Source organism: Mustela nigripes, chromosome 1 (genome assembly GCF_022355385.1).
Source record: "Mustela nigripes isolate SB6536 chromosome 1, MUSNIG.SB6536, whole genome shotgun sequence".
Classification (NCBI taxonomy): Eukaryota; Metazoa; Chordata; class Mammalia; order Carnivora; family Mustelidae; genus Mustela; species Mustela nigripes.
In genome coordinates, this window is record NC_081557.1 from 142,349,658 (window position 1) to 142,373,526 (window position 23,869).

At 34.2% G+C, this 23,869-nt stretch overlaps 1 protein-coding gene across 11 annotated transcripts in view; it reads right to left on the reverse strand.

Moving 5' to 3' along the window:
• The window catches only part of RAPGEF2 (Rap guanine nucleotide exchange factor 2), a 249,798-nt gene that overhangs the window by 113,618 nt on the left and 112,311 nt on the right, over positions 1-23,869 (reverse strand). For 8 of the 11 annotated variants that reach the window (XM_059374435.1, XM_059374412.1, XM_059374397.1 and 5 more), the window contains exons 5-7: positions 8,012-8,087; positions 6,252-6,419; positions 3,692-3,709 (exon numbers count right to left, since the gene is read on the reverse strand). In XM_059374435.1, coding sequence (XP_059230418.1) covers positions 3,692-3,709; positions 6,252-6,419; positions 8,012-8,087 — 262 coding nt within the window. Of the gene's footprint in view, positions 1-3,691; positions 3,710-6,251; positions 6,420-8,011; positions 8,088-16,650; positions 16,728-23,869 lie in introns of those variants that run through there. The other 3 variants (XM_059374445.1, XM_059374406.1, XM_059374450.1) reach the window with 2 other exon arrangements.

Here is a 23,869-nt window from a genome sequence, read left to right on the forward strand (position 1 = left end):
ATGGAATACTATGCAGCCATCAAAAGAAATGAAATCTTGCCATTTGCGACAACATGGATGGAACTAGAGCGTATCATGCTTAGCGAAATAAGTCAAGCAGAGAAAGACAACTATCATATGATCTCCCTGATATGAGGAAGTGGTGATGCAACATGGGGGCTTAAGTGGGTAGGAGAAGAATCAATGAAACAAGATGGGATTGGGAGGGAGACAAACCATAAGGGACTCTTAATCTCACAAAACAAACTGAGGGTTGCTGGGGGGAGGGGGTTTGGGAGAAAGGGATGGGATTATGGACATTGGGGAGGGTATGTGCTTTGGTGAGTGCTGTGAAGTGTGTAAACCTGGTGATTCACAGACCTGTACCCTGGGGATAAAAATATATGTTTATAAAAAATAAAAAATTAAAAAAAAAAGTTAAAAAAAAAGTCTACTTCAGAGAAATATAAGATATAACATAGGAATGATTATATAAATATTATTAGAAATAGAACTTGTCTTATATTATTTTAAAGAATAACCTTATAAAAAAATAGGACTCATTTACATAAGCCTCATGCATTGATCAATCTTATTACACTGGTGCCACATTTTACAGATAATTATATTATCACTGACTGTAACTCAAAATTTAATCCCATTATGTTAATATTACATTGTATTCAACCTACATTATATTAACTTAATTTTATGTACTATTTTTTATTACTTCTTATGCATCTGCACCAAGAATTTTAAACTAAGCCTAATCTACTAAAAAATATAATACATAATTATTAAACAGTGCTCTGAAGTATATATCCATATTGTAGAAAAGGACTACTAATGAAATGTGTGGAAGATATCTTTTTATATGATCAACTGGTTTCCATTACTTCAAAAATTTTGCATTGATTAAAACTTTATGAGTATGTTTTATGTTATACTGTGTTCAAATCCTCCAATTCAAATTTGCAAGCAGAGCCATTCCTTGGGAAAATGTCCTTTGGGACAATGTGAGTGTGCTTACACCTGATCAAATAAAACATTCCAAGATTAAAACAACAAGAAAAACACAAAATTAAAAGTCACAAGGCCATCTTGGATTTTGACTGTCTCTTCTCATCCTAACAATTACTAGTCACAGACATTTCCAAATATTACTTGAACTAAATCAAATCCATAAAATGTTTAGCTAAGAAGTTATACAGCTGAGGAATACCAATCCTTTAAATATGTAATCTACTTTTGGGGTTTTTTTCCCCCCATATTTTAAAAGAGGTCACTTTCCTTCATTGAGCTTATTGTATTTTGCTGTATAGAGTGATGTGAAAAGCTTTGACTCTAGCCAGACTTCTGGGGTTAGAATTTTGGTTCTATTACTTACTAGCTGTGTATCCTTAAGCATATTCCCTCATCTTGTTCTTTCATTTCTTAATCTGTAAACAGTAGTAATAATAATCCATTCCTCACAGGGCAGTTATGTATACTAAACGATTTAATTTATGTGAAATGTTTTAGAACAGTAGTACATACATTGATAATACTCTAAAAATGTTTGCTAATTAAACTATTAAAAAAAATAGAGCCATCTGTTGGGGTAAGTAGGAATGGGAAGTGGAATGTCAATCAGAACTTCAAAGCATCAAGAGCATTTCAATCCTTTTAGCCTTGCTAGACTGAAATGTCTGTTGGTTCATGTAAACTCCATGGTATAGACAGGACAGGTTTTCTGCAGTCTTCAGTCTAATATATCTGTACAATTTTGTTCTTTCTAAACTGAGAAGAGGGCAGAGCTCTCTTTTTATTAAAATAAAAAAAGAAATATAAGATGACAAAACAAGTATGTACCAGTCTCCCCATCACTGCAATCAGGTAAGTTAAGTCCTCCCCTTAAGTATCTTCTAGAATAAATCACAAACTCCTGGAATAAATTGCCCATAAATATAGACAGGCAGGGTCTGTAATTTTGGGTAAAATAAAGGTTTTTCCTCTACCCTAATCTGAACCCAGACACAAAATAAACTTGTCCAAGTCTAAAGTGACTGACCCCAAATCTTCCAGCTTCTGCCAAGAACCTTATCTACTACCTGCCTCTATTTTCATTATCTACCTTAAGACTGAAAATTCATGCCACATCCTCTTTTCTAGCAATATTAAATACAGCCTCAACCTCACAGCATCAAAATGTAGGAAAATGGTAATGAAAGCCATCTCCCATATCCCCTTCTCACTGCATTTTAAAATGCTTATTATTCTCTCTGCAAACCTCATACACTTGCCTTGGAAAAATGTCTAGAAAACACTCCACATGGACTATTTGAGTACTCTTGTTTCTGAAGAAAATTATTATAATCTCTTTTAAATTACTGCAACACATTTAATTTTAAAAAGTGTACATAAAGTATATATCATAACTCAGTGTATATTTTCAATTCAATTCCTACTTCTAAATGGGAATTAGACTAACTAGTAATTTTTCATATTAAAAAAGAGAAAGATTAATTATGTACTGATATATCTTTTAAAATATTAAATTTATATATGTTTAGAGTATACTTTTACCAGATAAAAGTCCAAAACACTGATGCAATTTTTAAAAGTATACAATTACATGAAAATTTTATTAAAGTTACAAATAGGATGAAAATGTCTAAGATTTATCATATCATCTAAAATAGAGCAGTGCTTCTCAAGTACCATATAGCAGCCATGACACCTGTGGCATTTTAATATGCATTCTCTTGCACAGAACATAAAGTTATTGCCTCATTTTAATTTGAAATTCTATACAAATATTTCATTATTTCAGGCAAGTTTACTAAAACAGCCAAAGACATTATATTGACAGCAGAGTTCTTCTAATGTCAACTAAATCATACATGATCTTTTTCCTGGGCAATAAAAAAACACAACCATAAGATTCTATGAGTTACTTAACCAATTCCTTTCCAGAGATAAAATTGGTTTTCCTTCCTTTACTCCAAATTCCCTGATAACCCCCAATCTGACCCACCATTTCAAGAGTTAACACTGAAAATCATAAATTAGTCATGTGTTGGCATGAAAGAAATGAGTAAAGATATTATTATAGGCTTCTAGAATGAAATAAAGCATGAATTCTGGTTAAAAATAAAGTGTAAATAAGAAAACAGAAGCATTTTTAAATTCTCATTTCCTTTTTGACTAAGCCTTTATTCTTTCTGACTAAAATTTTGCTAGTACTCTCCCAAAATGCTTTCATATTGGGATTCCTGAAATTTAAAGCTTTTACCTATAGCATTTAAAATGTAAATTTCTAATGGGTTTCCCATAAGCTTTCACATAAAAAGCAATTAAATTTCCATTATGTCTACCTATCTTTTCCTCTTCATTTCTTCACTTACAAATCATGTTAGTTAAGAACAGTGCTTCCACCCCTTCTTAAAAAAAAAAAAAAAGAAAAGAAAAGAAAACCAAAAACTAAGTAGGCTGCACTTAGGTGGAACTACAGTAGACAGGGTGGACAATCCATCACTACACCTGCATAAATTAAGGAAACTGTGCCATCACTTAAACCATTAGCAGCTTTAAGAGATTTTACTGAATCAGGGCAAAATACAAAAGGACAAGACCAAGCCAAACATATCAATATTATAAACTCATTAATTACAATGAAAATTCACAAATAAACTTAGGTTAGTATTAGGAGACCACACACAAATTACAATACCTGAGATTTAGTGCATTCCTTTGAGCCAAAATGAAATGAGTGCCATAAAGGAGGAAAGGAAAAGATGAACATTATCAGACATGCTATAGTATATCTGCCAAAACGAAGATAATGTTAAAATTAGGTTAAGAATGACCATATAGAATTGGCTGTATGCATAATGTTCTCTAGCCATGCACTTGAAATGCACTGGAAATCATTTAAAATCACCTGTGAAGTATGACCATGCATTTTCCAAATAAACTTTTCACCCTCAGTCCCACTCTTACTACAGTTCTTTCAAAGGGAAGTATTTCTGTTAAGAATAAGTAACTATAACTTAGGACTAATAAAGAATAGTAACTTTTATTTTATTTTTTTATCTTGTGGCACCATATACACAATAAAATTTTGCTGTTTTCTATACTAAAATCATGTAGTTAGGTGAAATAATATTATAGAAGTATAATAAAAACACACCTTGCACGCACAAAAAAGGATCCAATATTTTCAATTATGACTATGATGCTACCAATCTGAACTCACTTAGTAAAATTAATACCAACATGTCACATATTAGTAAGCTATTAAATGATCTATTAGTAATCAAACTAAATTTTTCATCCTAGCACTGAATACTCCCTAATAAAAGTACTTGTTGACCAGGTAAGATATTTATTAAAACCATCAAATTATGGGGCACCTGGGTGCCTCGGGGGGTTAAGGCCTCTGCCTTCGGTTCAGGTCATGATCCCGGGGTCCTGGGATCAAGCCCTGCATCGGGCTCTCTACTCAGCAGGGAGCCTGTTTCCCCCTCTCTCTCTCTGCCTGCCTTTCTGCCTACTTATGATCTCTGCCTGTCAAGTAAATAAATAAAATCTTAAAAAAAAAAAACTCATCAAATTAAAATAAAAAGTAATCTTAGAATAATAAAAAACACTGCACACTTTTTTTTAGATCAGACCAAAAAAGGGAAGTCACATAGGGAAAGCTAAATATTTCATAAAAGGGGGAACAAATGGGAATAAAAGAGAAAAACAGTTATAGGTTTCCCCCAACTTAAGTGTGAAAAACACTACTATAAAATTAAACCAATCAGCTTTAACACTAAATTTTAAGTACTTCACACTCCCACTATTTTAGTATGGAATCTGATTAGGAAAAATTCCAGAGCAGAAAGAATATTAACAATATTAGCATCAGGCTAAAATAATATATGGAACTATTAATATATGCCACTATTTTTAATCCAAATTTTCTTCTTCCATGATGCTATATCAACACTAAAAATACTACCTTCTTTTATAGACAATGACAACAAAAAAACCTTTCATGGTTGTTTTTTTTTTTAAATACCAAGTCTCTCCAAAGGCTAAACAAAGCTCTCTTTATAATGAGCAAAAAGCTACCCTTTCCAAAGGAGCTCAATGAAATGATTCAACTATAAAAATCATGTTAAATTAAAATAGTGCATGGGTAGTGAAAGGAGTAGGCGGGTAGCTGGTGGTCAAACTGCTTAAATATTCATACACAAAGAGCTCTCAGAAATAAAACATACGAAGTATAGGTATAAAGTCTATCATACCACTAAAAGTTACCAAAAATTCAGTATATGATTTTAAGTCTATATATTTTCCCATGTATTTTGCACTTATACTTATTTGCAAAAAAGAAAGAAAGTGCAGGTAAGCAAAACAAATGAGAAATGTAAAACAACTGTCAATTACCTATTTTTAGGTTTTTCATATTTTTATTTTAAAATTAATTTCACTTATAATGACTACTTAATTGTATTTATGTATAGACAAACCATCTTGGACTCTATTATGACATATATAAGAATTCATATTACTTTCTTTCTGAAAACAGAAATCCTCAAATTTATTCTCAGGGGAAATGAGCATAGGGCAGCTAAGCAGAAAGAAAGGAGTATGAAAAATAAGGTCCTAAAACTGACTTTCCTGGGGTTTTATACAGATCACTCATTATCTGTGCAATGGTTTCCCCAAATATAAAAATACTTTATAAAATATTTGTGAAATGAATGATGATCGACAGGGCTACAGCATTTAAGAAGAATTTTGAACCGATCAAAAATACTTCAGACCATCTTTACATTGGGATTTTAAAAAGTATCACTTCAAATTGAGCTTTCATTTCATATTAAAAACAAAAAAAAGTATCATGTAATAGTCTCACAATGGTATGTAAAGTATGAAAATAACATGTGATTTTTATATATCTACTTTTGAAATAAAAAGTAAGTCTATGCTAATCGTTTGGGGTAGGAGCAGAGGGAGTTCAAATTTTAGATTAAGTTAAGAACTTAAAATATCCCAGTTACAGCTGCATCGCGGATCACAAAGTTAATCCTCAGAGGACACTTTAATAAATAAAAGGGCTAAACAATGTCTTTTGATATCTTATTTCAATGCTCTTTCAAACTATTCATACTGTATGTGTTTCCAGCACAGATCACAGAAAGGAATTATTCAACTAAAATAGGAAATGCATATGTCTTCTCACAAAACTCTCACCAAAAAAAACTAAAGATTAAAAATTTTATACTTCAGTAACTTACCGTATGATAACCTCGAGGCAAAGGTGGTTTGCCCACAGGATAAGGATCCACAGTGTCAATGATGGTTTGTCTTTCACCCTTCTGGTTGATTTTTCTAAATCTCCTTCGAGATTGTCGATGAGAAGCTTGACGCTGAAAATATTCTTCATTTTCATCCATATAGTCCACCTGAAATAAAACCCCCCAAAATTTATTTCTTCAAACACAACATTCCATATTAAGACCAGTCACAGAATAAAACTTACAGATAAATCCATATTCATTCATTTTGCAAAGACATTTGTGGACAAACTATCATGACAGACTAAGTGTCTCTGAACTTCTCTGGAACTAATTGGTTTTGAGTAACTTTTCTTTTATGAAGAAGCATTTTCAGTTCCACTTAGGACAATAATGAGTAACTCTTGAATTTCCTGCAGTTTCAAAGGGAAGGATATTTTCAGTAATCATTGTGCTGATTTATTAGTGAAAGAACTCACAGGATACATTGCCTCAAAATATGGAAGCAGCCGCCCCATTGTCCTAACCCTGATGTATGTGAGTAAAGCTGTAAAAAACCCCTAAATCCCAAATGACTCAAACAGGACTGCTAGCAGAATGGCTCTGGTAGGTTACCGAAGGGTTTCTCTTCCTACTTTCAGTCTGTAGATTCAGTTACTCTTTTTATAAATAGAGTTATTTAAAAAAAATCCTCATTTTCAACATTTTAGAAACTGATGAATGGACTAACCAGAATAGAAGTTATCTTAGGTCAATCCTCGTCATACTTACATAACAAAAATGTGATTGCTTACAATTAAGGCATACCAAGATTCTAAGACCATTTTCACACTGGCAAACCTAGGAGTTTGTATAATGGGCAAGTATAAAATCCTCAAAGAATTCTGAAGATCAAAAGTCCCTTAGAGAAACACAAAACAGCACTAACAGGGGCTAAAATCTCTAGGATATATCTAAAATGCTTTTCAAGACCTGCTACAGTAAGCTCCTATGTAACCAGGCACATTTTTCCAATCCTAGATCTTTACTCACCATCATGCTACTTTCTCACTGAAGAGTAAATTTTGTGAAATTTTACCACAGGTTTTCACTACCTTTGACAAGGAAGTTTTCATTCTGATAAATTCCTCTCCTACATCATAGGGGAAAACCCTAAGTCTCCTCTGAAAATAGACTTACAGCTTTCTACCAAATACTTTACTAAATGTGAATAAAAAGCTTTCACCATCTTGTATATTACACCAGAAAACTGGGGAGCCAGTATGCTGGTTAGACACTCTGTTGAAATCTTTCTCTCTCTTTTTAACTGAATTGTAGGATTTAAAAAACATACTGACATAGGACATACACAAAAAACCAAATTGATTTCCTTATGTTAACTGTTGCCTGATTATATACCACTTACCACTATGACTCATCTGAACTATTTCATTCACTCCAATTAATATTTGGAGAGCTAAAGTCCTGCAATTCAAATATTCTCCCCAAATTTCAAATAAATGGCATTATCATGGATTGATTTGACAAAGCTCAAGCATGAAACACTTAGGTATTTGCCCCTTTTGAGTCTTCTTTTTCATTTCAGTGACTCTTATAAATAATTATAATAGTATGATTATGAACTCAGATCCATAATAAAAAATTGTGAGATAAATATATCTAAAGTTAAAAAATATGAAATGAACTATAAGTACTTTGTTAAAGGGCTTTTACTTTATAATTTATTTTAGGGAAAAAACTCTTCACAGAAGTATTCTTACCACAATCATTTCAGAAGGCTCTAAAACAATGCATTCACAGCCACGCCTAAAGCTTCCTGCAGAACGCTTGCCAAAACTAGGAAGAAAAAAAAAAAAGATTTATGAAATATAAATTGTAAATTTAGGCCAATTCTCCAATTAAATGAAAGTGAAAAACAAAAACAACTAGTGGAGAAAGAGAAACTCTTTAATCATTATTTATACCAAATGACAAGGAACCATTCAATTTCTTAATTTTCAGACATATATTTTTCTGGAAAATTCCAGTATCATATCTTCAAATTGATAATGTAAGTAACAGAAAATCAGTATGAATGTGTTTTATGTTAGGCTGTTTAAATCACTCCCAGTTAAGAGAAGATGTTAAATATTCTAATGGATAAGAACTGAATCAAAGGCAAACTATATAAATATGCAAAGGATAAAATGTATATACATTTTCTTTTGTAATTTAACTGCTTAGGTTAAGCATTTCTTTCGCCTAAAAAGTATATTTGATTTTTATAAATTTTCTTAAAAAATTTTATTTATTTGAGAGAGAGAGAGATCATGAGCCAGGAGGAGGGGCTGAGGGAGAGGGAGAAGCAGACTCCCCACTGAGCAGGGAGCCCAAAGTGGGGCTCCATCCCAGGACCCTGAGATCATGACCTGAGCCAAAGGCAGACACTTAACTGACTGAACCACCCACATGCCTCTTTCTAAATTTTGAAATCAACTTATTCTAAATAAGTTTAAGAAAAGGTATTCAAAAAACTTTTTTTCTTAATTCAGGTTGTTGTGCATTATAATATATATAATATATAATGGGCTTATTATAAGCCCATTTCTCCCAGAAATTTTTCACTAGTGAACTCGGATACAGCAACTTTGTCCTATCTATGATAGCTCCCACCTTAACACTGAAGTGGATTTATTCTGACATAGCCACACACACACACTAGAACCATGAAGAGAAAATTCTGGTGAAAACCTTTGTAAAAATTAGCCGTTGGCTCAAAGATTTTTATGGTAGGAAGATATTATTTGCAAACATTATTACCTTAGAAATGAAAAGTTTGCATCCTCTAAAATGTGCTCTTAAAAAATACTTCCATGATAGTCTTTTGGAAATGAGATATACTAGAATCTGAAGAAACTTTCTTTGCAGCCACAAAAGACTCAAGTTTTACTAAACAGCATAAATATGTGAACTGTAGGAGAAATAATACTGTCCCTTGGTAACTCCCTGAATACACAAAACAGAAAAGAAAAGGCAAATGTACACAGAACACACTCTAGCAAAGGAGAATATATCATTTCATTTGTCAAAAAATCTATTATTTCAAACATAGCCAAGAACCCAGAAGTGAAGAATGGCCTCAAAAGAGACAAAGAGTAGGTCATGAATGCACATGTTAGGCCTAACTAATGACTAGGCCTCTTGTCTCTAATGCAAAGATGACTTTCTCTATGCTTACAACCCAGAAGCTATAGGTAGGAATGAATAGGGAGAATAATGAAAAATGTTAGCTAGAAATTCACTAAATCCGCGAAATACTTTTGCTTTTCCTATGATTCTTTGAAACAATAAATATGTAAACAAAAGGAAGTAAATATCATTACTTACTAAGCTTTTTAAAATCTTGGACCAAGTTCTATAAACTGTTTTTTTTAACTTTTTTAAAGATTATTCATTTATTTAATTGACAGAGAGAGACATCACAAGTAGGCAGAGAGACAGGCAGAGAGAGAGAGAGAGAGAGAGAAGGAAGCAGGCTCCCTAAGGAGCAGAGAGCCCGATTCGGGGACTCGATCCCAGGACCCTGAGATGATGACCTGCGCTGAAGGCAGAGGCTTTAACTCACTGAGCAACCCAGGCCCCCCTCTATAAGCTGTTTTAAAACTCAGTTCTGGAAAATAAATATAGAGATAAAAAAGGAAACCAGATAGCGACATATAAGAGATAAGATCTACCCTAGGTGATATTAAGATCAATTTTTAAAAATATTTTAGATGATCTAGTAGAAAGAAATGGAGAGAAATCTTCAGGTTTGCAAACAACATATAGATGTTGAAGACAGTAAAGCACAAAACAAAGCGAGTAAGAATAAAGTGTAAGACATTATCATTAAGTTTTATGTTAGTGCAAGAAAGCAGTAATTGAGGATCCAATCTACACAATGAAATATCCAACGTGAAAAGTGATGAAATGCACACACCATTTAATATGACATTAAACAATAAGGGGTTCTCACATTTTAGTTAAAAGACATAAATGAAACTATAAGTCTTTAAAGCATTAGCACAGTAGGCTGCTGACATACTGAAGAATAAGTAATACACGAAACATATCTCAAAATGATGAACACATGAGGAAGTAAAAAAAAATGAAAATTACCATACCTACCCTTATAGAAAACCATGTAAAACCTAGAACATAACACTACCCTAGGAAAGTTTCTAAGGGGAAAAACAGAACTAAAAAGTTTCCAACAAAAAAATTAAGGAATTCCAAAGGGCTTTCTGTAAGATTATGGACAAAAATTAAAAGAACACTTCAGTCTTACTAACAGCACCTGAAACTCAGTATCACTGAAGTTTCTAAAATCATGATTCAAGAAAACTTATAAATGAGGGGCGCCTGAGTGGCTCAGTTGGTTAAGCAGCTGCCTTCATCTCAGGTCATGATCCCAGGGTCCTGGGATCGAGCCCTACATGGGGCTCCCTGCTCAGTGGGGAGCCTGCTTCTCCCACTCCCTCTGCCTGCTGCTCTGCCTACTTGTGGTTTCTCTCCACCTGTCTAATAAATAAATAAAATCTTTAAAAAAAAAAAAAGAAAATTTATGAATGATACAAATTAAATAAGAGCATGGGCAACTTAAAAAGAAACCTATAAGTTAAAGGTTTTTAAAGAAAAGTCAGAGAAAGGAAGGAAGGGAGGGAGCAAGGAAGACGGGAAGGAAAGGGAAAGATCATTCCAAGCTATATGACATACTCGGCTCCAAATATTCCTTTGTGCCACTTCAAATGCAGTCCTTATCAAAATCCCAACAGCTTTGGGAAAAGCCAATCTTCAAATTCATATGAAATCCCAAGGGACCTAGTTAGCCAAAACAATCTTGAAAAAGAACAAAGGCGGAGGACTCACACTTTTGATTTCAAAACTTACCTCAAAGCTGTATTAATCAAAACAGTGTGGTACAGGCAAACGGGCAGACATAGAAACCAATAAAATAAAATTGAGAGTCCAGAAATAAAGCCATGTTATCTATAGTTAACCAATTTCTGGCAAGGTTCAGTCAATGGGGAAAGAACATGTCATTAGGACAACTGTACCGCTATATTGAAGAAAAAAAAAAGTAAATTGGACCCATACCTCTCACCACATACAAATATTAAGTGAAAATGATCACTGATCTAAACAAAAAGCCCAAACCACAAAACTCTTAGGAAAAAAACTGGGATAAACCTTCAAGACATTGGATCTGGCAATGGATTCTTTTGGCTTTCTCTTCCAAGCTTCTATTTGAATTCCAGTTAGTTAACATACAGTGTCGGGTTAATTTCAGGTGTAGGATTTAGTGATTCATCACTTAGAAACAACATCCAGTGCTCCTCACAAGGGGCCTTCTAATACCCATGGATTAATACCCTGTTTAATCCATTCAGCATCCCCCAACCTCCCTTCCAGCAACCCTCAGTTTGTTCTCTACAGTTCAGTCTATTTTATGGTTTGGCAGTGAGATTCTTAGACATGACACTAAAAGCACAAACAGCAAAAGGAAAAACAGATAAATTGGATTTCCTCAAAATTAAAAACTTCTGTGCATCAAAGGATATTATCAAGAAGCTGAAAAGAATATCTACAGAACAGGAGGAAATATTTGTAAATCATACATCTGAGAAATATTTAATATTCAGAATATATAAAGAACTCCTACAATTCAACAACAAAAAGACAAACCACCTAATTAAAAAATGAGCTAAGTACTTGAATAGAAGTTTCTCCAAAGGAATACAAAATAGCCAATACATGCATGAAAAACTGATTAACATCCTGTGTCATTAAAGAAAAGTAAACCAAAACCACAATGAGATACCATTTCATACCTGATATCAGATGTGAATGAGATACTAAGATGATTTTAATTTTTTAAAAATAGCAAGTGTTAAAGAGGATAGAGAACTTGGAACCCTTGTTATTTTGCTGGTGGGAGTGTAAAGTGGTGCAGTCACTGTGGAAAACAGGTTGGTCTTCATCAAAAAGCTGAACAGAATATCCATATGACCCAGCTATCCAACTCCTAAGTAAATACTCAATAGTAAAAACTCAATAGTTTTGAAAACAAGGACTCAAACAGATATTTATACATCAAAGTTCACAACAGTATTATTCACAATAGCCAAAAGGTGGAAACAACATGTGTTCATCAACATGATGAACATGATAAATACATACAATAGGAGCCAAGAAAAAAACAGTAAGTCCTGATACATGTTATAGCCTGAATCAGCCCTGAAAGAAAGCACTCTGCTATATGCAGTAAGCCAGGCACAAAATGACAAATATAAGATTCTACTTGTAAGAAATACATAGAACAGGCAAATTTATAAGGACAGAAAGTAGACAATGGATTATTGGGGGCTATAGGAATGCTTAATGGTTACAGAATTTCTGTTTGGAGCCATGGAACATAAACTTTAGAAACAGGTAGTGGTCATGGCTGCACAAGTATGACTGTAATTAATGCCAATGAATCATACACCTTAAATAGTTAAAATGGCAAGGGCGCCTGGCAAGTTCAGTCAGAAGAACATGGGAAACTTGATCTCAGAGTTGTGAGTTTTGCCTCACATTGGGTGTAGAGCTTATTAAAAAAACTAATAAACTTTTAAAAATAGTTAAAATGACATTATTTTATGTAAGGATAAAGAGGTTGAGTTTCTTGGCAAAATTTCAGGGCTTGAATAACAAAAAGTGGGAACACTACTACTTTGACCAAATAACAGCAAATCTTAGGGACAAAGGAAGAGTTAACTTTGATGACCAGGGGCGCCTGGGTGGCTCAGTGGGTAAAGCTGCTGCCTTCGGCTCAGGGTCCTGGGATCGAGCCCCGCATCGGGCTCTCTGCTCAGCAGGGAGCCTGCTTCCTCCTCTCTCTCTCTGCCTGCCTCTCTGCCTACTTGTGATCTCTCTCTCTGTCAAATAAATAAATAAATAATCTTTAAAAAAAAAAAAAACTTTGATGACCAAATTATACCACTGACAAACCTGGAACCAATCTTTTTTCCACGTTAATTAGCAATGAAAGAGAGAAGTTGTGGGTAAAAGTTGAACAGGTAAGAAACGGGGAAAAGGTAAACAAATATTACTGAAATAGTTTTTGAAAAGTCAATTATACCTACATTTATACCTACATTTTTCTTTCACCCAACATTAATTCCATTTTTATTTTATCCTTAGCCATAAATTAGAGGGTACTGCCATGCTAGGCCCATCTCCACAATTTTCTTCCCATTCCTCTTCCAAATACTCACTGGACACATACTACAGAATCTATACACAAACTCTGTAATCAATAGAGAGCTCACTAAATATAGTCCCCATTCTTACATAGGCTGTATGTAAGAATGTATACATCCTCTACATAAGATGAGTACACACGAAGTTGTGAGTACAGACAGAATAGTTAAGTGCCATGAGTTTAACAAAAAGGATCTCATATTTGCTTCCCACAGTTGCATCTCAAAACCAAAACAGACCTGTAGAACTTCAGAGTTGAGAAAAAAACAGAAAATCGTATCGTATAGGGCCTCTTCGCATTTTTTTCTTCAGCTTCAAAGCTCAAAGTATGCCATAATCCAAGCTACTACATTCAAAGGTTCTCAAACATCTGTGTTTAGAAAAAGGCCCCCAAGTGATATTATGTATGGCCAGTGCATTCCTACTTTCCCCATAAGAACTTTCTAGTTCAACTGTCCTTTCACAATGGAAGAAACTAAGACAGCATGTCTGGGAGAAGGTTAAATGAGATGTCTGAAAGGACAACCAGATTCCATGATACAGGATTCTGTCCTACTACACCGACCTTACACTCTCTCTTGCTTTCTGCTATAGCCTCCTTCCACATTCTATAACATGAACTCTAGTCTTTGGTGATCTTGACATTTATGAGGAATAATTACCCGACCTCCTCAAAAATATTGCTACAGTGTATCACATTTACCCATAAAGCACAAAGCCGATGACAAGTGGAGAGCTAAAAGGTAAGTTCTCAGAGGTTGGCTAGGCTCACTTTCTGCCTAGCTGAGTGAGAAAAAGACAAATTAGCTTTTGTAATTCAGAAGGCAATTCAAATTCAGCAAAATTACAAATGACCATCAAGAGCTGGAGGGTTATCCTGGAATAGTCAAAGATTTGAACCAAAACCAAGCTTTTGGTTTTTAGGCAGCTGCTGCCAGAACTTCAACTAGTAGAACATCTGCTTCTTTGAAATGGCACTCATAATACCACATACCATGATAAACAATGATATTTTTAAAGTTTAAACTTCTTAATTTTTAAAGTCACATAGCTCATTTTTAAACTTTGAATTAAATTAGTTTTAAAAATTCCTTTCTTCTGATCATTTCAGTCTTTCTGTGTATACAGATAAATACAAATACAAAATGCATGATAATGTTCAAAATCAAGAAAAGTGTGGGTAACAGTTATCAATGAGACTTGACTGAATATTTAAAAACTTGTTAGCCCTTTCTATACTAGATACCAGCCTTTCACAAGAGTCCATGAAGTCAAAAAGAAAGAGATAGGGAGATAGGAAGAAGAAGTACGCTACGTGTGTTTTAAGAATGCTGCTAGTCTTCCAGTTCTATGCAATATGAAAATTTAATTACTCCAGGCTATTTTAAATTCTTCTAAAACTATTCTGTATGAATATGCTGTACAGTTTGGCTTTCAACTATTAACTTCAATGTAATTTCAGAATGCCCTTATAATCTTTTATTAAACAACCAAAGATGACAACTAAAAGTGATGCAGGTTCACTTTTGGTCAATCTGCTGGTTCTCTGAGCTATTACAAAGAAAAAAGGTTATGCTCACAACGATGATTATGGAAAAGACCACTTGGGGCATAACAAGCAGATTATTCCTAAATGCTCATATTCCCTAAGCACAACCAATTTAGGAATGGTTGCTCCAAAAACAGTTTAACAATCCCAATTTTCATTCCCATTAAGTTTTTGTACAGAACAAATTTAAAATTAAGAATCACAAATTGTTGTAAAATTGTAATAAGCTAACTTCAATACTTTTACAGGTGCAAAATGCAATGACTTTATAGTACTAAAAATACGCAGAAAAAAAATTACTAAAAGAAATTCATCTTCTATATAATGTAAAACAGAGAAAATTTTAAGAGCTTGATAAGCTTTCTTTCAAGACTCATAACCAGAAAATACAAATGTTTAAAAGTATAAAGGCTTACCTAGTTTTCATAAATACCTTTGGTTATAATATACCAGACAGGGTATTGAGGGATCTTACTCTGGTAAGGCCGTCCTGTCTTAACTTTCGGTGACCACATTTTCCCCACCCAAGTTGAGTCAAGAGCACTTTTAACCAGTGTAAGTTTCCACGAAAGGCAGTTGCTGAATACAGAAGCTGCTTCTATCACTGTCCTTAAACTTGCCCTTTGTGTGGGCCTCCACATTCTTGTTGTACGTCAGAACTACTCAGTGGAATGCAATTCCTCAGTATTGGAATGTAAACTTATTCATGTCAGGCTACACCCAGTGAGGGAATACACAGCAGTCAAACTGAGATTATACCGGTGGGCAATCCCAATTTATAAAATGATTTATATTCCGAGATACCAATTTTTCATATTTCTAAGCAGTTCCTAAACTTCACTTTCCTCCAAAGAATCTAAATAAATGGTTAAACATGATGCTCCTAAAATAAAATCAACCTATTACTTAGGGCTCACAAAAAAACATTCACATGACCCTGTCTTGAAATAGAAGAATAGCAATTATCTTTAAGGGGAAAAATCTAACAAGTAACTGCTGATACCATCAGTCCCATTCTCAATCAGTAGAACATTAAGGAGTAAGTTTTAATCTAAGTATAAAAGGAATATGGCCTGAAAAACTTTCCATAAAAATGCATTTAATCTTTTAAAATATTTTATCCTCACTCATTAGTTTAACCAAAAGGAAAAAATATAAAAGGTAACAGCTATCTGAAACAAAAACAAACACACATGAAGTACACATATAAGTTATGTGTGTGTAAACTACTAATTATTTCTAAAGCATGTCCTTTAACAAGCTCGTGTTTCAAAAGTAACTATTTGGGAAAACTAAATATACACTTAAGAGTCTCTCCATTTCTTTCAAGGCTCATTTAGAGATGTTCTAACAACCATTACCCTGCACAAATTAACAGAGGTGGACTGCCCCACAGCAAATCTCAACATTTAACCTTTGCTTAAAATAGAGCAACAAGAAAACAATCACAAGCGAAGGCCTCATAAGCTGTGTCTTCTCTCTGTGCATTCCTCCGCAGCCTGTTGTCTATTGAGCTATGGGAGAAGTACCGAACATTTGCTCTTGGTACCATTAACATTTTAATTCATTTAAAAATAACGATCTAACCTGCACTGTCTTCATATCTTTGAAGCGCCAGCAGCAGCAACAGTGCTGCCCCCTTCTACGGGAGCTCTTTTCTCTGCAGCAGTGAGCACTCCCCATTTCCCTGTGTGTTTTCTCTCAGTCAGTCCATGCGGCTGTAGCTTGTGCAGAAAGCCAACATGCCTTCTGAAGGCTAATTTCCTGCTTCGATGACCCACCCACCCCTCCTGGCTGCAGTTCTGTGTTACACATGTTGTATGGGCACTGCTTCCGCATACCAGCCTCATGACCTCAGCGTCTGCCTGACAGACGCTCTTTATCAATTTCTATTAATTCACTATCTACTACTCTCTTGTAAGTCAAGGGCAAGTAGGCAAATCTGCAATGTCTGCTTTCCTGTGAGTCTTCAAGGTCAAATGCTTAGATGGGCTCAGCAATGCAATTTTGTGAGTAGAATTTATCTCAGCTGTACTCCATACATTGCTCTCCACCAAAGGGATGCTGAATTGTATACCTTGCTTGAGGAATTATTATGGAAAAAAATAGCATAAATTTAAATCAAAACAATGTGGGAAAAGTTGAAAGAGGCTGCTGTTGGTCTTGCTTATCCCTTCAAGAGAAAAAAGGTGGATCTTACCTCAGCTGTACTGGGGTGAAGAGCAAGCAGTTTTTCTCTCTTGCCACCATCTAAACCAGCAAAGGACAGTGGTGTGATGATGACTACACTTTGGTAGTGTCTATGTCCTCGTGACCGAACTGCTACAGAACAGCTCAGCTAAATTGATCTGCTGCTATCTGTCTACACAGTGGCACAAACAGGTCTCTGCTGATCACAGTGCTTTGTACACAGATGGCAGCTGATCAGTTTGTATAAAAGTTATGGTCCATAACAGCGTTCCCCCTCAGCATATAGACACAAGCCTTATCCAAAATGCCTTTGTTAAATGTTCACCATTTCACTGTGCAAAGCTCATAGTGTAGGAGTTGAAGAGACCAAGAAGCTTAGCTTTACCATCTCATCTAAAAATGATATAATTTTCATAAAATTCATTAAACAGGTAAAATAAACAATTCACACTAAGAAATAACCAAACAGATCTATGTAACTTGTTAATGTATCTAATGTAACTTGTTAATGAGAAAAATGGTAGATGAATTCATGTAAATGATTCAGATTGGCACTTCACTAGGAAGAAACAGAACTGTTCTCAAAAATCAAACAAGGTCTCAACCAGGCATCAGGTACTTTTTAAAGGCTTACATGAATGGCACCAAAACCTAGCCACTAAGTTCCCCCAAATCTGGAACATACCAGATTGAAATAGTAGGTATGTCCTTGTAAGGCGGGATCCCAAAACATAGGTCACAAGTAATATCACATTCATAAAATTCCTAGAAGTTAAAAAAACACATTTACAAGAAAAGTATAAACTCACACTTATATATAATTTCTTACAAAGATATCAAGTAATAAAATGCCAACCAGTTTAATTCATTTGAATAAAATGTGGATATCTCTCATAAGCCATACTTATTTTGTTTTACCTCATTTTATAAGTACTTGTTCTAATGCTACCAGTAAGTAGAAGATATTGATTAATCTGTTTCAGATCTTTCCTTATAGTATAGAACGAAATAGTAAAAACCTACTACTTATCATCAAAAATGAAATGCTTAGGAATAAATTTAATGAAGGATGCACATGTCCTGTACACTAAAAATTACAAAAGGATACTTAACCATGTGAAGGGAAACAATAGAAGATGTAAATAAATTATGAAATATACCATGTTCATGGTGTGGATGGCTCACTATTGTTGAGAATAAACCTTCCCAAATCGATCTATAGATCCTAACAAACATTTGACATTGATATGCCCATTTCAAAATTTATATGAAATAGTGAAGACATAAAAGAGTTAAAACAATTTTGATAAAGAACAAAGCTGGGGATTTATACTATATGATTTCAAAAGCTACCATAAAGCTACACAATTGAAGACAATGTGATATTGATATAAGAAATGACATGTAGATCAGGGCTCCTGGGTGCCTCAGTTGGTTAAGCGTTGGACTCTTGCTTTAGGCTTAGGTCATGATTTCAGAGTCAGGAGATAGAACCCTGGCTCAGGCTCCACCCTCAGCAAGGAGTCTGCTTGAGTTTCTCTTCCCCCCTTCTCCATTTTCGACACCCCCCATGCTCACTCTCTCTTTCTCTCTCTTTAAAAAATAAAAAAATCTTTTAATTTTTTTTTTTTTAAGAACTGGCTGTAGATCAATAGAACACAAGAGAGATTCCAGTAATAGACTTTTTAGTGGGGAAAATCCTATCTTTTAAAAATTTGCTTAAATGGATGAACTAATATTTCACCAGAAAAAGTATCTGAATAGCCAATAGGCATATGAAAGTATTCTCAACAACACTGGGCTTCAGAGAAATGCATAATAAAGTCACAGTGAGATTATCACCACATATCCTCTAGAGTGGCTAAAATTAAAAACACTGACAATACTGAGGGTTGGGGAAGATGTAGAACACCCAGAACTCTCATAACATGTTGAGAATGCAAATGTTACAGCCATTGTGGACAACGGTGTGGCAGTTCTTTATACAGCTAAACACACATTTACCATATAATCTAGCAATTCTACTCCTAGGTTTTCAAAAAGTAATAAAAACATATGTACACATAAGCAGGTGTTCACGAATGTTGAAAGAAGCAAAAAATTGGAAGGAACCCAAACCATCATTTACAAATTATGTTTTGCAAAAGATTAATACTACCTTGCTTACAAAATTCAATAGAATGCAGGTGCCTGGGTGATTCAGTTGGTTAAGCATCCAACTCTTGATTTCAGCTCAGGTCATAATACCACGGTCATGAATCAAGCCCCAGATCAACCTCTGTGCTGGATGTAGAGCCTGCTTAAGATTCTGTTTCTCCCTCTACTCCCACCCTTCTCCCTGTACACTCTCACTCTCAAAAAAAAAAGTAGAATTTATGAAATCTGGCATCCACTTTATATGAGAATTGGCAACATATTGCATGGTTTGCTTAAAACAGGCCATGAGATAATTTTGCACTGAAATGAGCAGCAAAATTTTACTTGTCAAAAGTCTGTCCCTATAGCCTTCTGACCTTATAAGCGCCTCATTTTGCTTCTGTTTTCTTCCTATTTACCTACCCTTCCACCCTACACTATCCTATCTCCAAAATGTTTCAAGTGACTCAATGCCCAGCTTCTCTTCATACCTCCTATAGCTCTCCCTGTCAAAGCATGTACTACAACATGCCTAATATCAAATACATTCATTTCAACTCTGATATCCACCCATTGCATTCCTTCCAGATTTGGTTATAGCTGGCAAAGGCATCATACTACCAGACATGCAAGTTCAAAGCACTGGAACCTTTTTTACTCCAACTTTTCCCTCATCTGTAAATTTTTTAAATTCCCTCATCTGTAAATTCTCTCAGTCTCTAAATTCTGTCAATTAGTCCTTCTAAATTATAGTGACATACGACCCATAGACTTCCATTTTCCTGAAAGTAATAATCAGGCCCTTTACTTTGGCATACCAAGGCCACTGAGATAGGGTTCCTATCTTGGTCTCAACTCTGTCAGATCTTCCATGATCTTCTCATTCTACGGATCTGTAAACTTCAGTGGTTACACATCAGTGTCATAGCCGTTAGCCCAGCCTTTCAGTTCAAATCCGACTGACCACCTGCTTGCAAACTTTGAAAATGAGAGTGTATGCACCAATCTACATGCAGTGAATGAAAATCTCTAGGGCCTGGGCCCCAGGATTTTACCCATCCCAAGCCAGGTGAATCTACTAACTAGCCCAGTTTAGAAACCTCTGCCTTGGTCAATTACTTTTCATAAGTGTGCCCCATGTTATCGTTAACCATCCTTTATTGCCAAACAGAAGGACTCTAATCCAATGTCTTTTCTACTTTCATCCCACAAGCACATTCTTCGGAAAAATCAAACTCATACTTCTCGGGTCAGAGTAGTCAGCAGCCAGTTCTTCTCTACTATATTGAAAAACTAGAATTACTTTATACTCTGACATAGATAATCAAGGGGAAAAAATCCCCACTTTAGCCACAGTGATGTTTCCACACACAAAATTAACTATATAGAAAGGTTTTTAAAAGTTCACTTAACAGGAGCACCTGGGTGGCTCAGTCAGTTCATTGTCCTACTCAGATCATGGTCTCAGGGTTGTGGGATCAAGACCTGCATAGGGTTCTGTGTCCAGTAGGGAGTCTGTCTGAGATTCTTTCTTCCTGTCCCCCTACCCTCACCCTCCACCTCTCAGCCCCCCCAAATAAATACATAAATCTTTTTTAAAAAGCTCACTCAATATATGTCAATCATATTTCAATTTTTAAAAGTTCATTTAAAAGTTCACTTAAATGGGATAATGATAATAAAATCCAGAAGACCCTATTCACAGATAACTCTTCATTCTGTGCTTCCAAAATTATATAAATATGTAATTATAAATTATATATAATATATAACTATTATATAAATATATAATTATTATATATTATATAATTATATATAAATTATTGTATAAATATATAATTGTTATATTAATATATCACACTGATATAATATATATAATTTATATTATAAAATTAAAATAATATAAATATATTAAAATTATATTAGTATATAATATATTAAATAAATAAATATAATTATGTAAATTAAAAATGACAAAGTGGTAAACTGAAATGGTCTAAAGATTCTGAATAACATTAAGTAATCATTACTTCAGACTATATAAACCATCTTGGCAGCAGGAGACCTCTGTGATAAATACATATATAGATAAATACACGTATAGACATAGATACACTGTGTATTCTATATGACTTAGAATGAAGTTTCCCACTTGTAAAACTAAAGCATAGTCAATGATGGTTTTCTAAATTCATCTTAATAAACAATAATAATAATAATAATAATAATACATAGGAAAGTGACAGATTTTGACCACTGCCTAAATATTTTAAATTATCTAAAAATGTTTAAATTAAGAAATAAATATTATCTTAATAAAGCTGACAAACTAAGCAGTTTATAGCTATAGAACACAGAATAGGTCATCAATAAAAGAAAAAGTAAAAATAATCTTGAAGTGCAGGATCAAAAAAATTTAGATAAATGTTTAACTAGAAAAATATGGTTTACTTAATGTTTATATAGATCTATAACACATGACATGAAATTCCAGAAATATTTTGTATTTCACAGCAAAAAACACATAACCTCTATAAAGCCATAGATAAGAGGCAAACAAGGAAACATCTAAGGAAATAAAAAAACTTCTAATATTTTCAACTTACAGTTCAATATTCTCATCAGTAATAAATATAGAAGGTAATTTTTAAGCATACATTACATTTATTTAAATTCTAATATAAAGATGGTAATACACATCTAAGCTACTACTTTACTTTATTTCAACTACCTTAATTCTTGAGGTTCTTTTAAACAATTTCCAGTACAGTGAAAAAATCAAGTGCAGTACATAATATAAAGTCATTTTCGTTAACATTCAAATATATGATTGTTGCCTTTTATACATATATGTACATACATATAACTTAACTCATAGTAAAATAAAATAGAGGGTGTCCCTGAACTATGATTAATTGGAAACCTTTATTTTAATAAAGATATTCTAATTTCACCAAGTATAATTTGTTTCATATCGCAATTTTTCTTTAGTAATAACATTCTTACTCCTATTTTCTGTTAGAGTTCCCAATACTGAAAGGCTGCTTCTTAAAAAAAAAAAAAAATTAGTTGACACATATTATAAGACATTTTGAATGCACACAGGTGAAATGCTAACTCACCCATCCCTTCAAACCAAGCCCCCCCAACCACCAACAAAATAACTGTGGCACAAAAGAGTTCCATTACACTTAGCAATAGATAAGCAAACCCAGGTTTTTACAAAGAAAAATATTGTATTTCATTGACACACATACCAGACTCTAAAACCCTTATGAAATACAATATTTACTTCTACAAGAGAAATCCAAACATCACTACATAGAAGGACATGTCTAAGCTGAACTCTCACACACTCATTTTTTACACCAAGGATCACAAATGACAAATTCCCTGACTGAAGATTTCAAGCATCAGATGACCTGGGATATCATATCAATTATACTACAACAAAATTATCAGAGTCCTTCTCTTTAAGGCTACTTACTTTGTTAAGACACTACCAATGCCAATTTTCCAAGGACTATGAAAGCCTGTGCTTATATCTGTGAAGTTGTAGTTATAGCAACCAAATTCCCAACTTGATCCAGCAACTGAACTCCCTCTCTAGAGAACAGTTTTGCTCTGTGCATCAGGTACGTCAGAATATGATTTAAGAAGGGGTAAGATTGATCTAGGAAATGCTCAGAATCATGTTAGCTTTCCAGAATGAACATGCTTCATCTTGAAGCAGCAAATACAACTAATACCTGAAGGGGAACATTTTAATACAGTCCATTGTATCTTTTACATGTTTACTCCAGTCCTTTAATTTAAACATCTACCTTATTTCAAATTTAACACAGGATATATTTTTACCAAGTGCAACTAAACTCTCCCCTCAATATTTCCATTTGTAAGCAAATCAAGCTCATGTCTGTTAATTTTATTTGGAACTCTACCGAGCATTTCCTTAAAATCTTTAATATGTAACTTTACCTTATATATGCGTGTCATGGGGATACACGGACTCGAGTCAACTTTACATACGACAAGTAGAAATTATAGATGATGTATGCCCTGAAACAGCGTGAATAAGCTTAAGAAAAATACGATCCTAGGGCTGAGGGAAAGAAATGATCCAGCAACAAAAAGTAGTAACAATCTAAGAGAATGTGAGGGGAAACTAAAGAGCAAACGTAGCAGAGACTGCTGGTGGCCTATTCCAATATCCCTTTCCTCCTCCTTAGAGTGATATTTTTATATTATTATTTTTAGTGGGCACATCACATTGCAGAATAAAAGACTACTTGTCTTACACTCCTGGGTAACCTGCAGTGGCCACATAAGTACCTCTGGATGTTATATAAAAAGAGACATTGTTTCAAGAATCTGATAGAGATGGAAGCTAACTTTTTTGTTTTTCTGCCTTTCCTCCCACTTCTAGTCCCACTGCAGACAGGACAGCTGGCATTCAGCAGCCATGTGTAAGCAAGTAGAG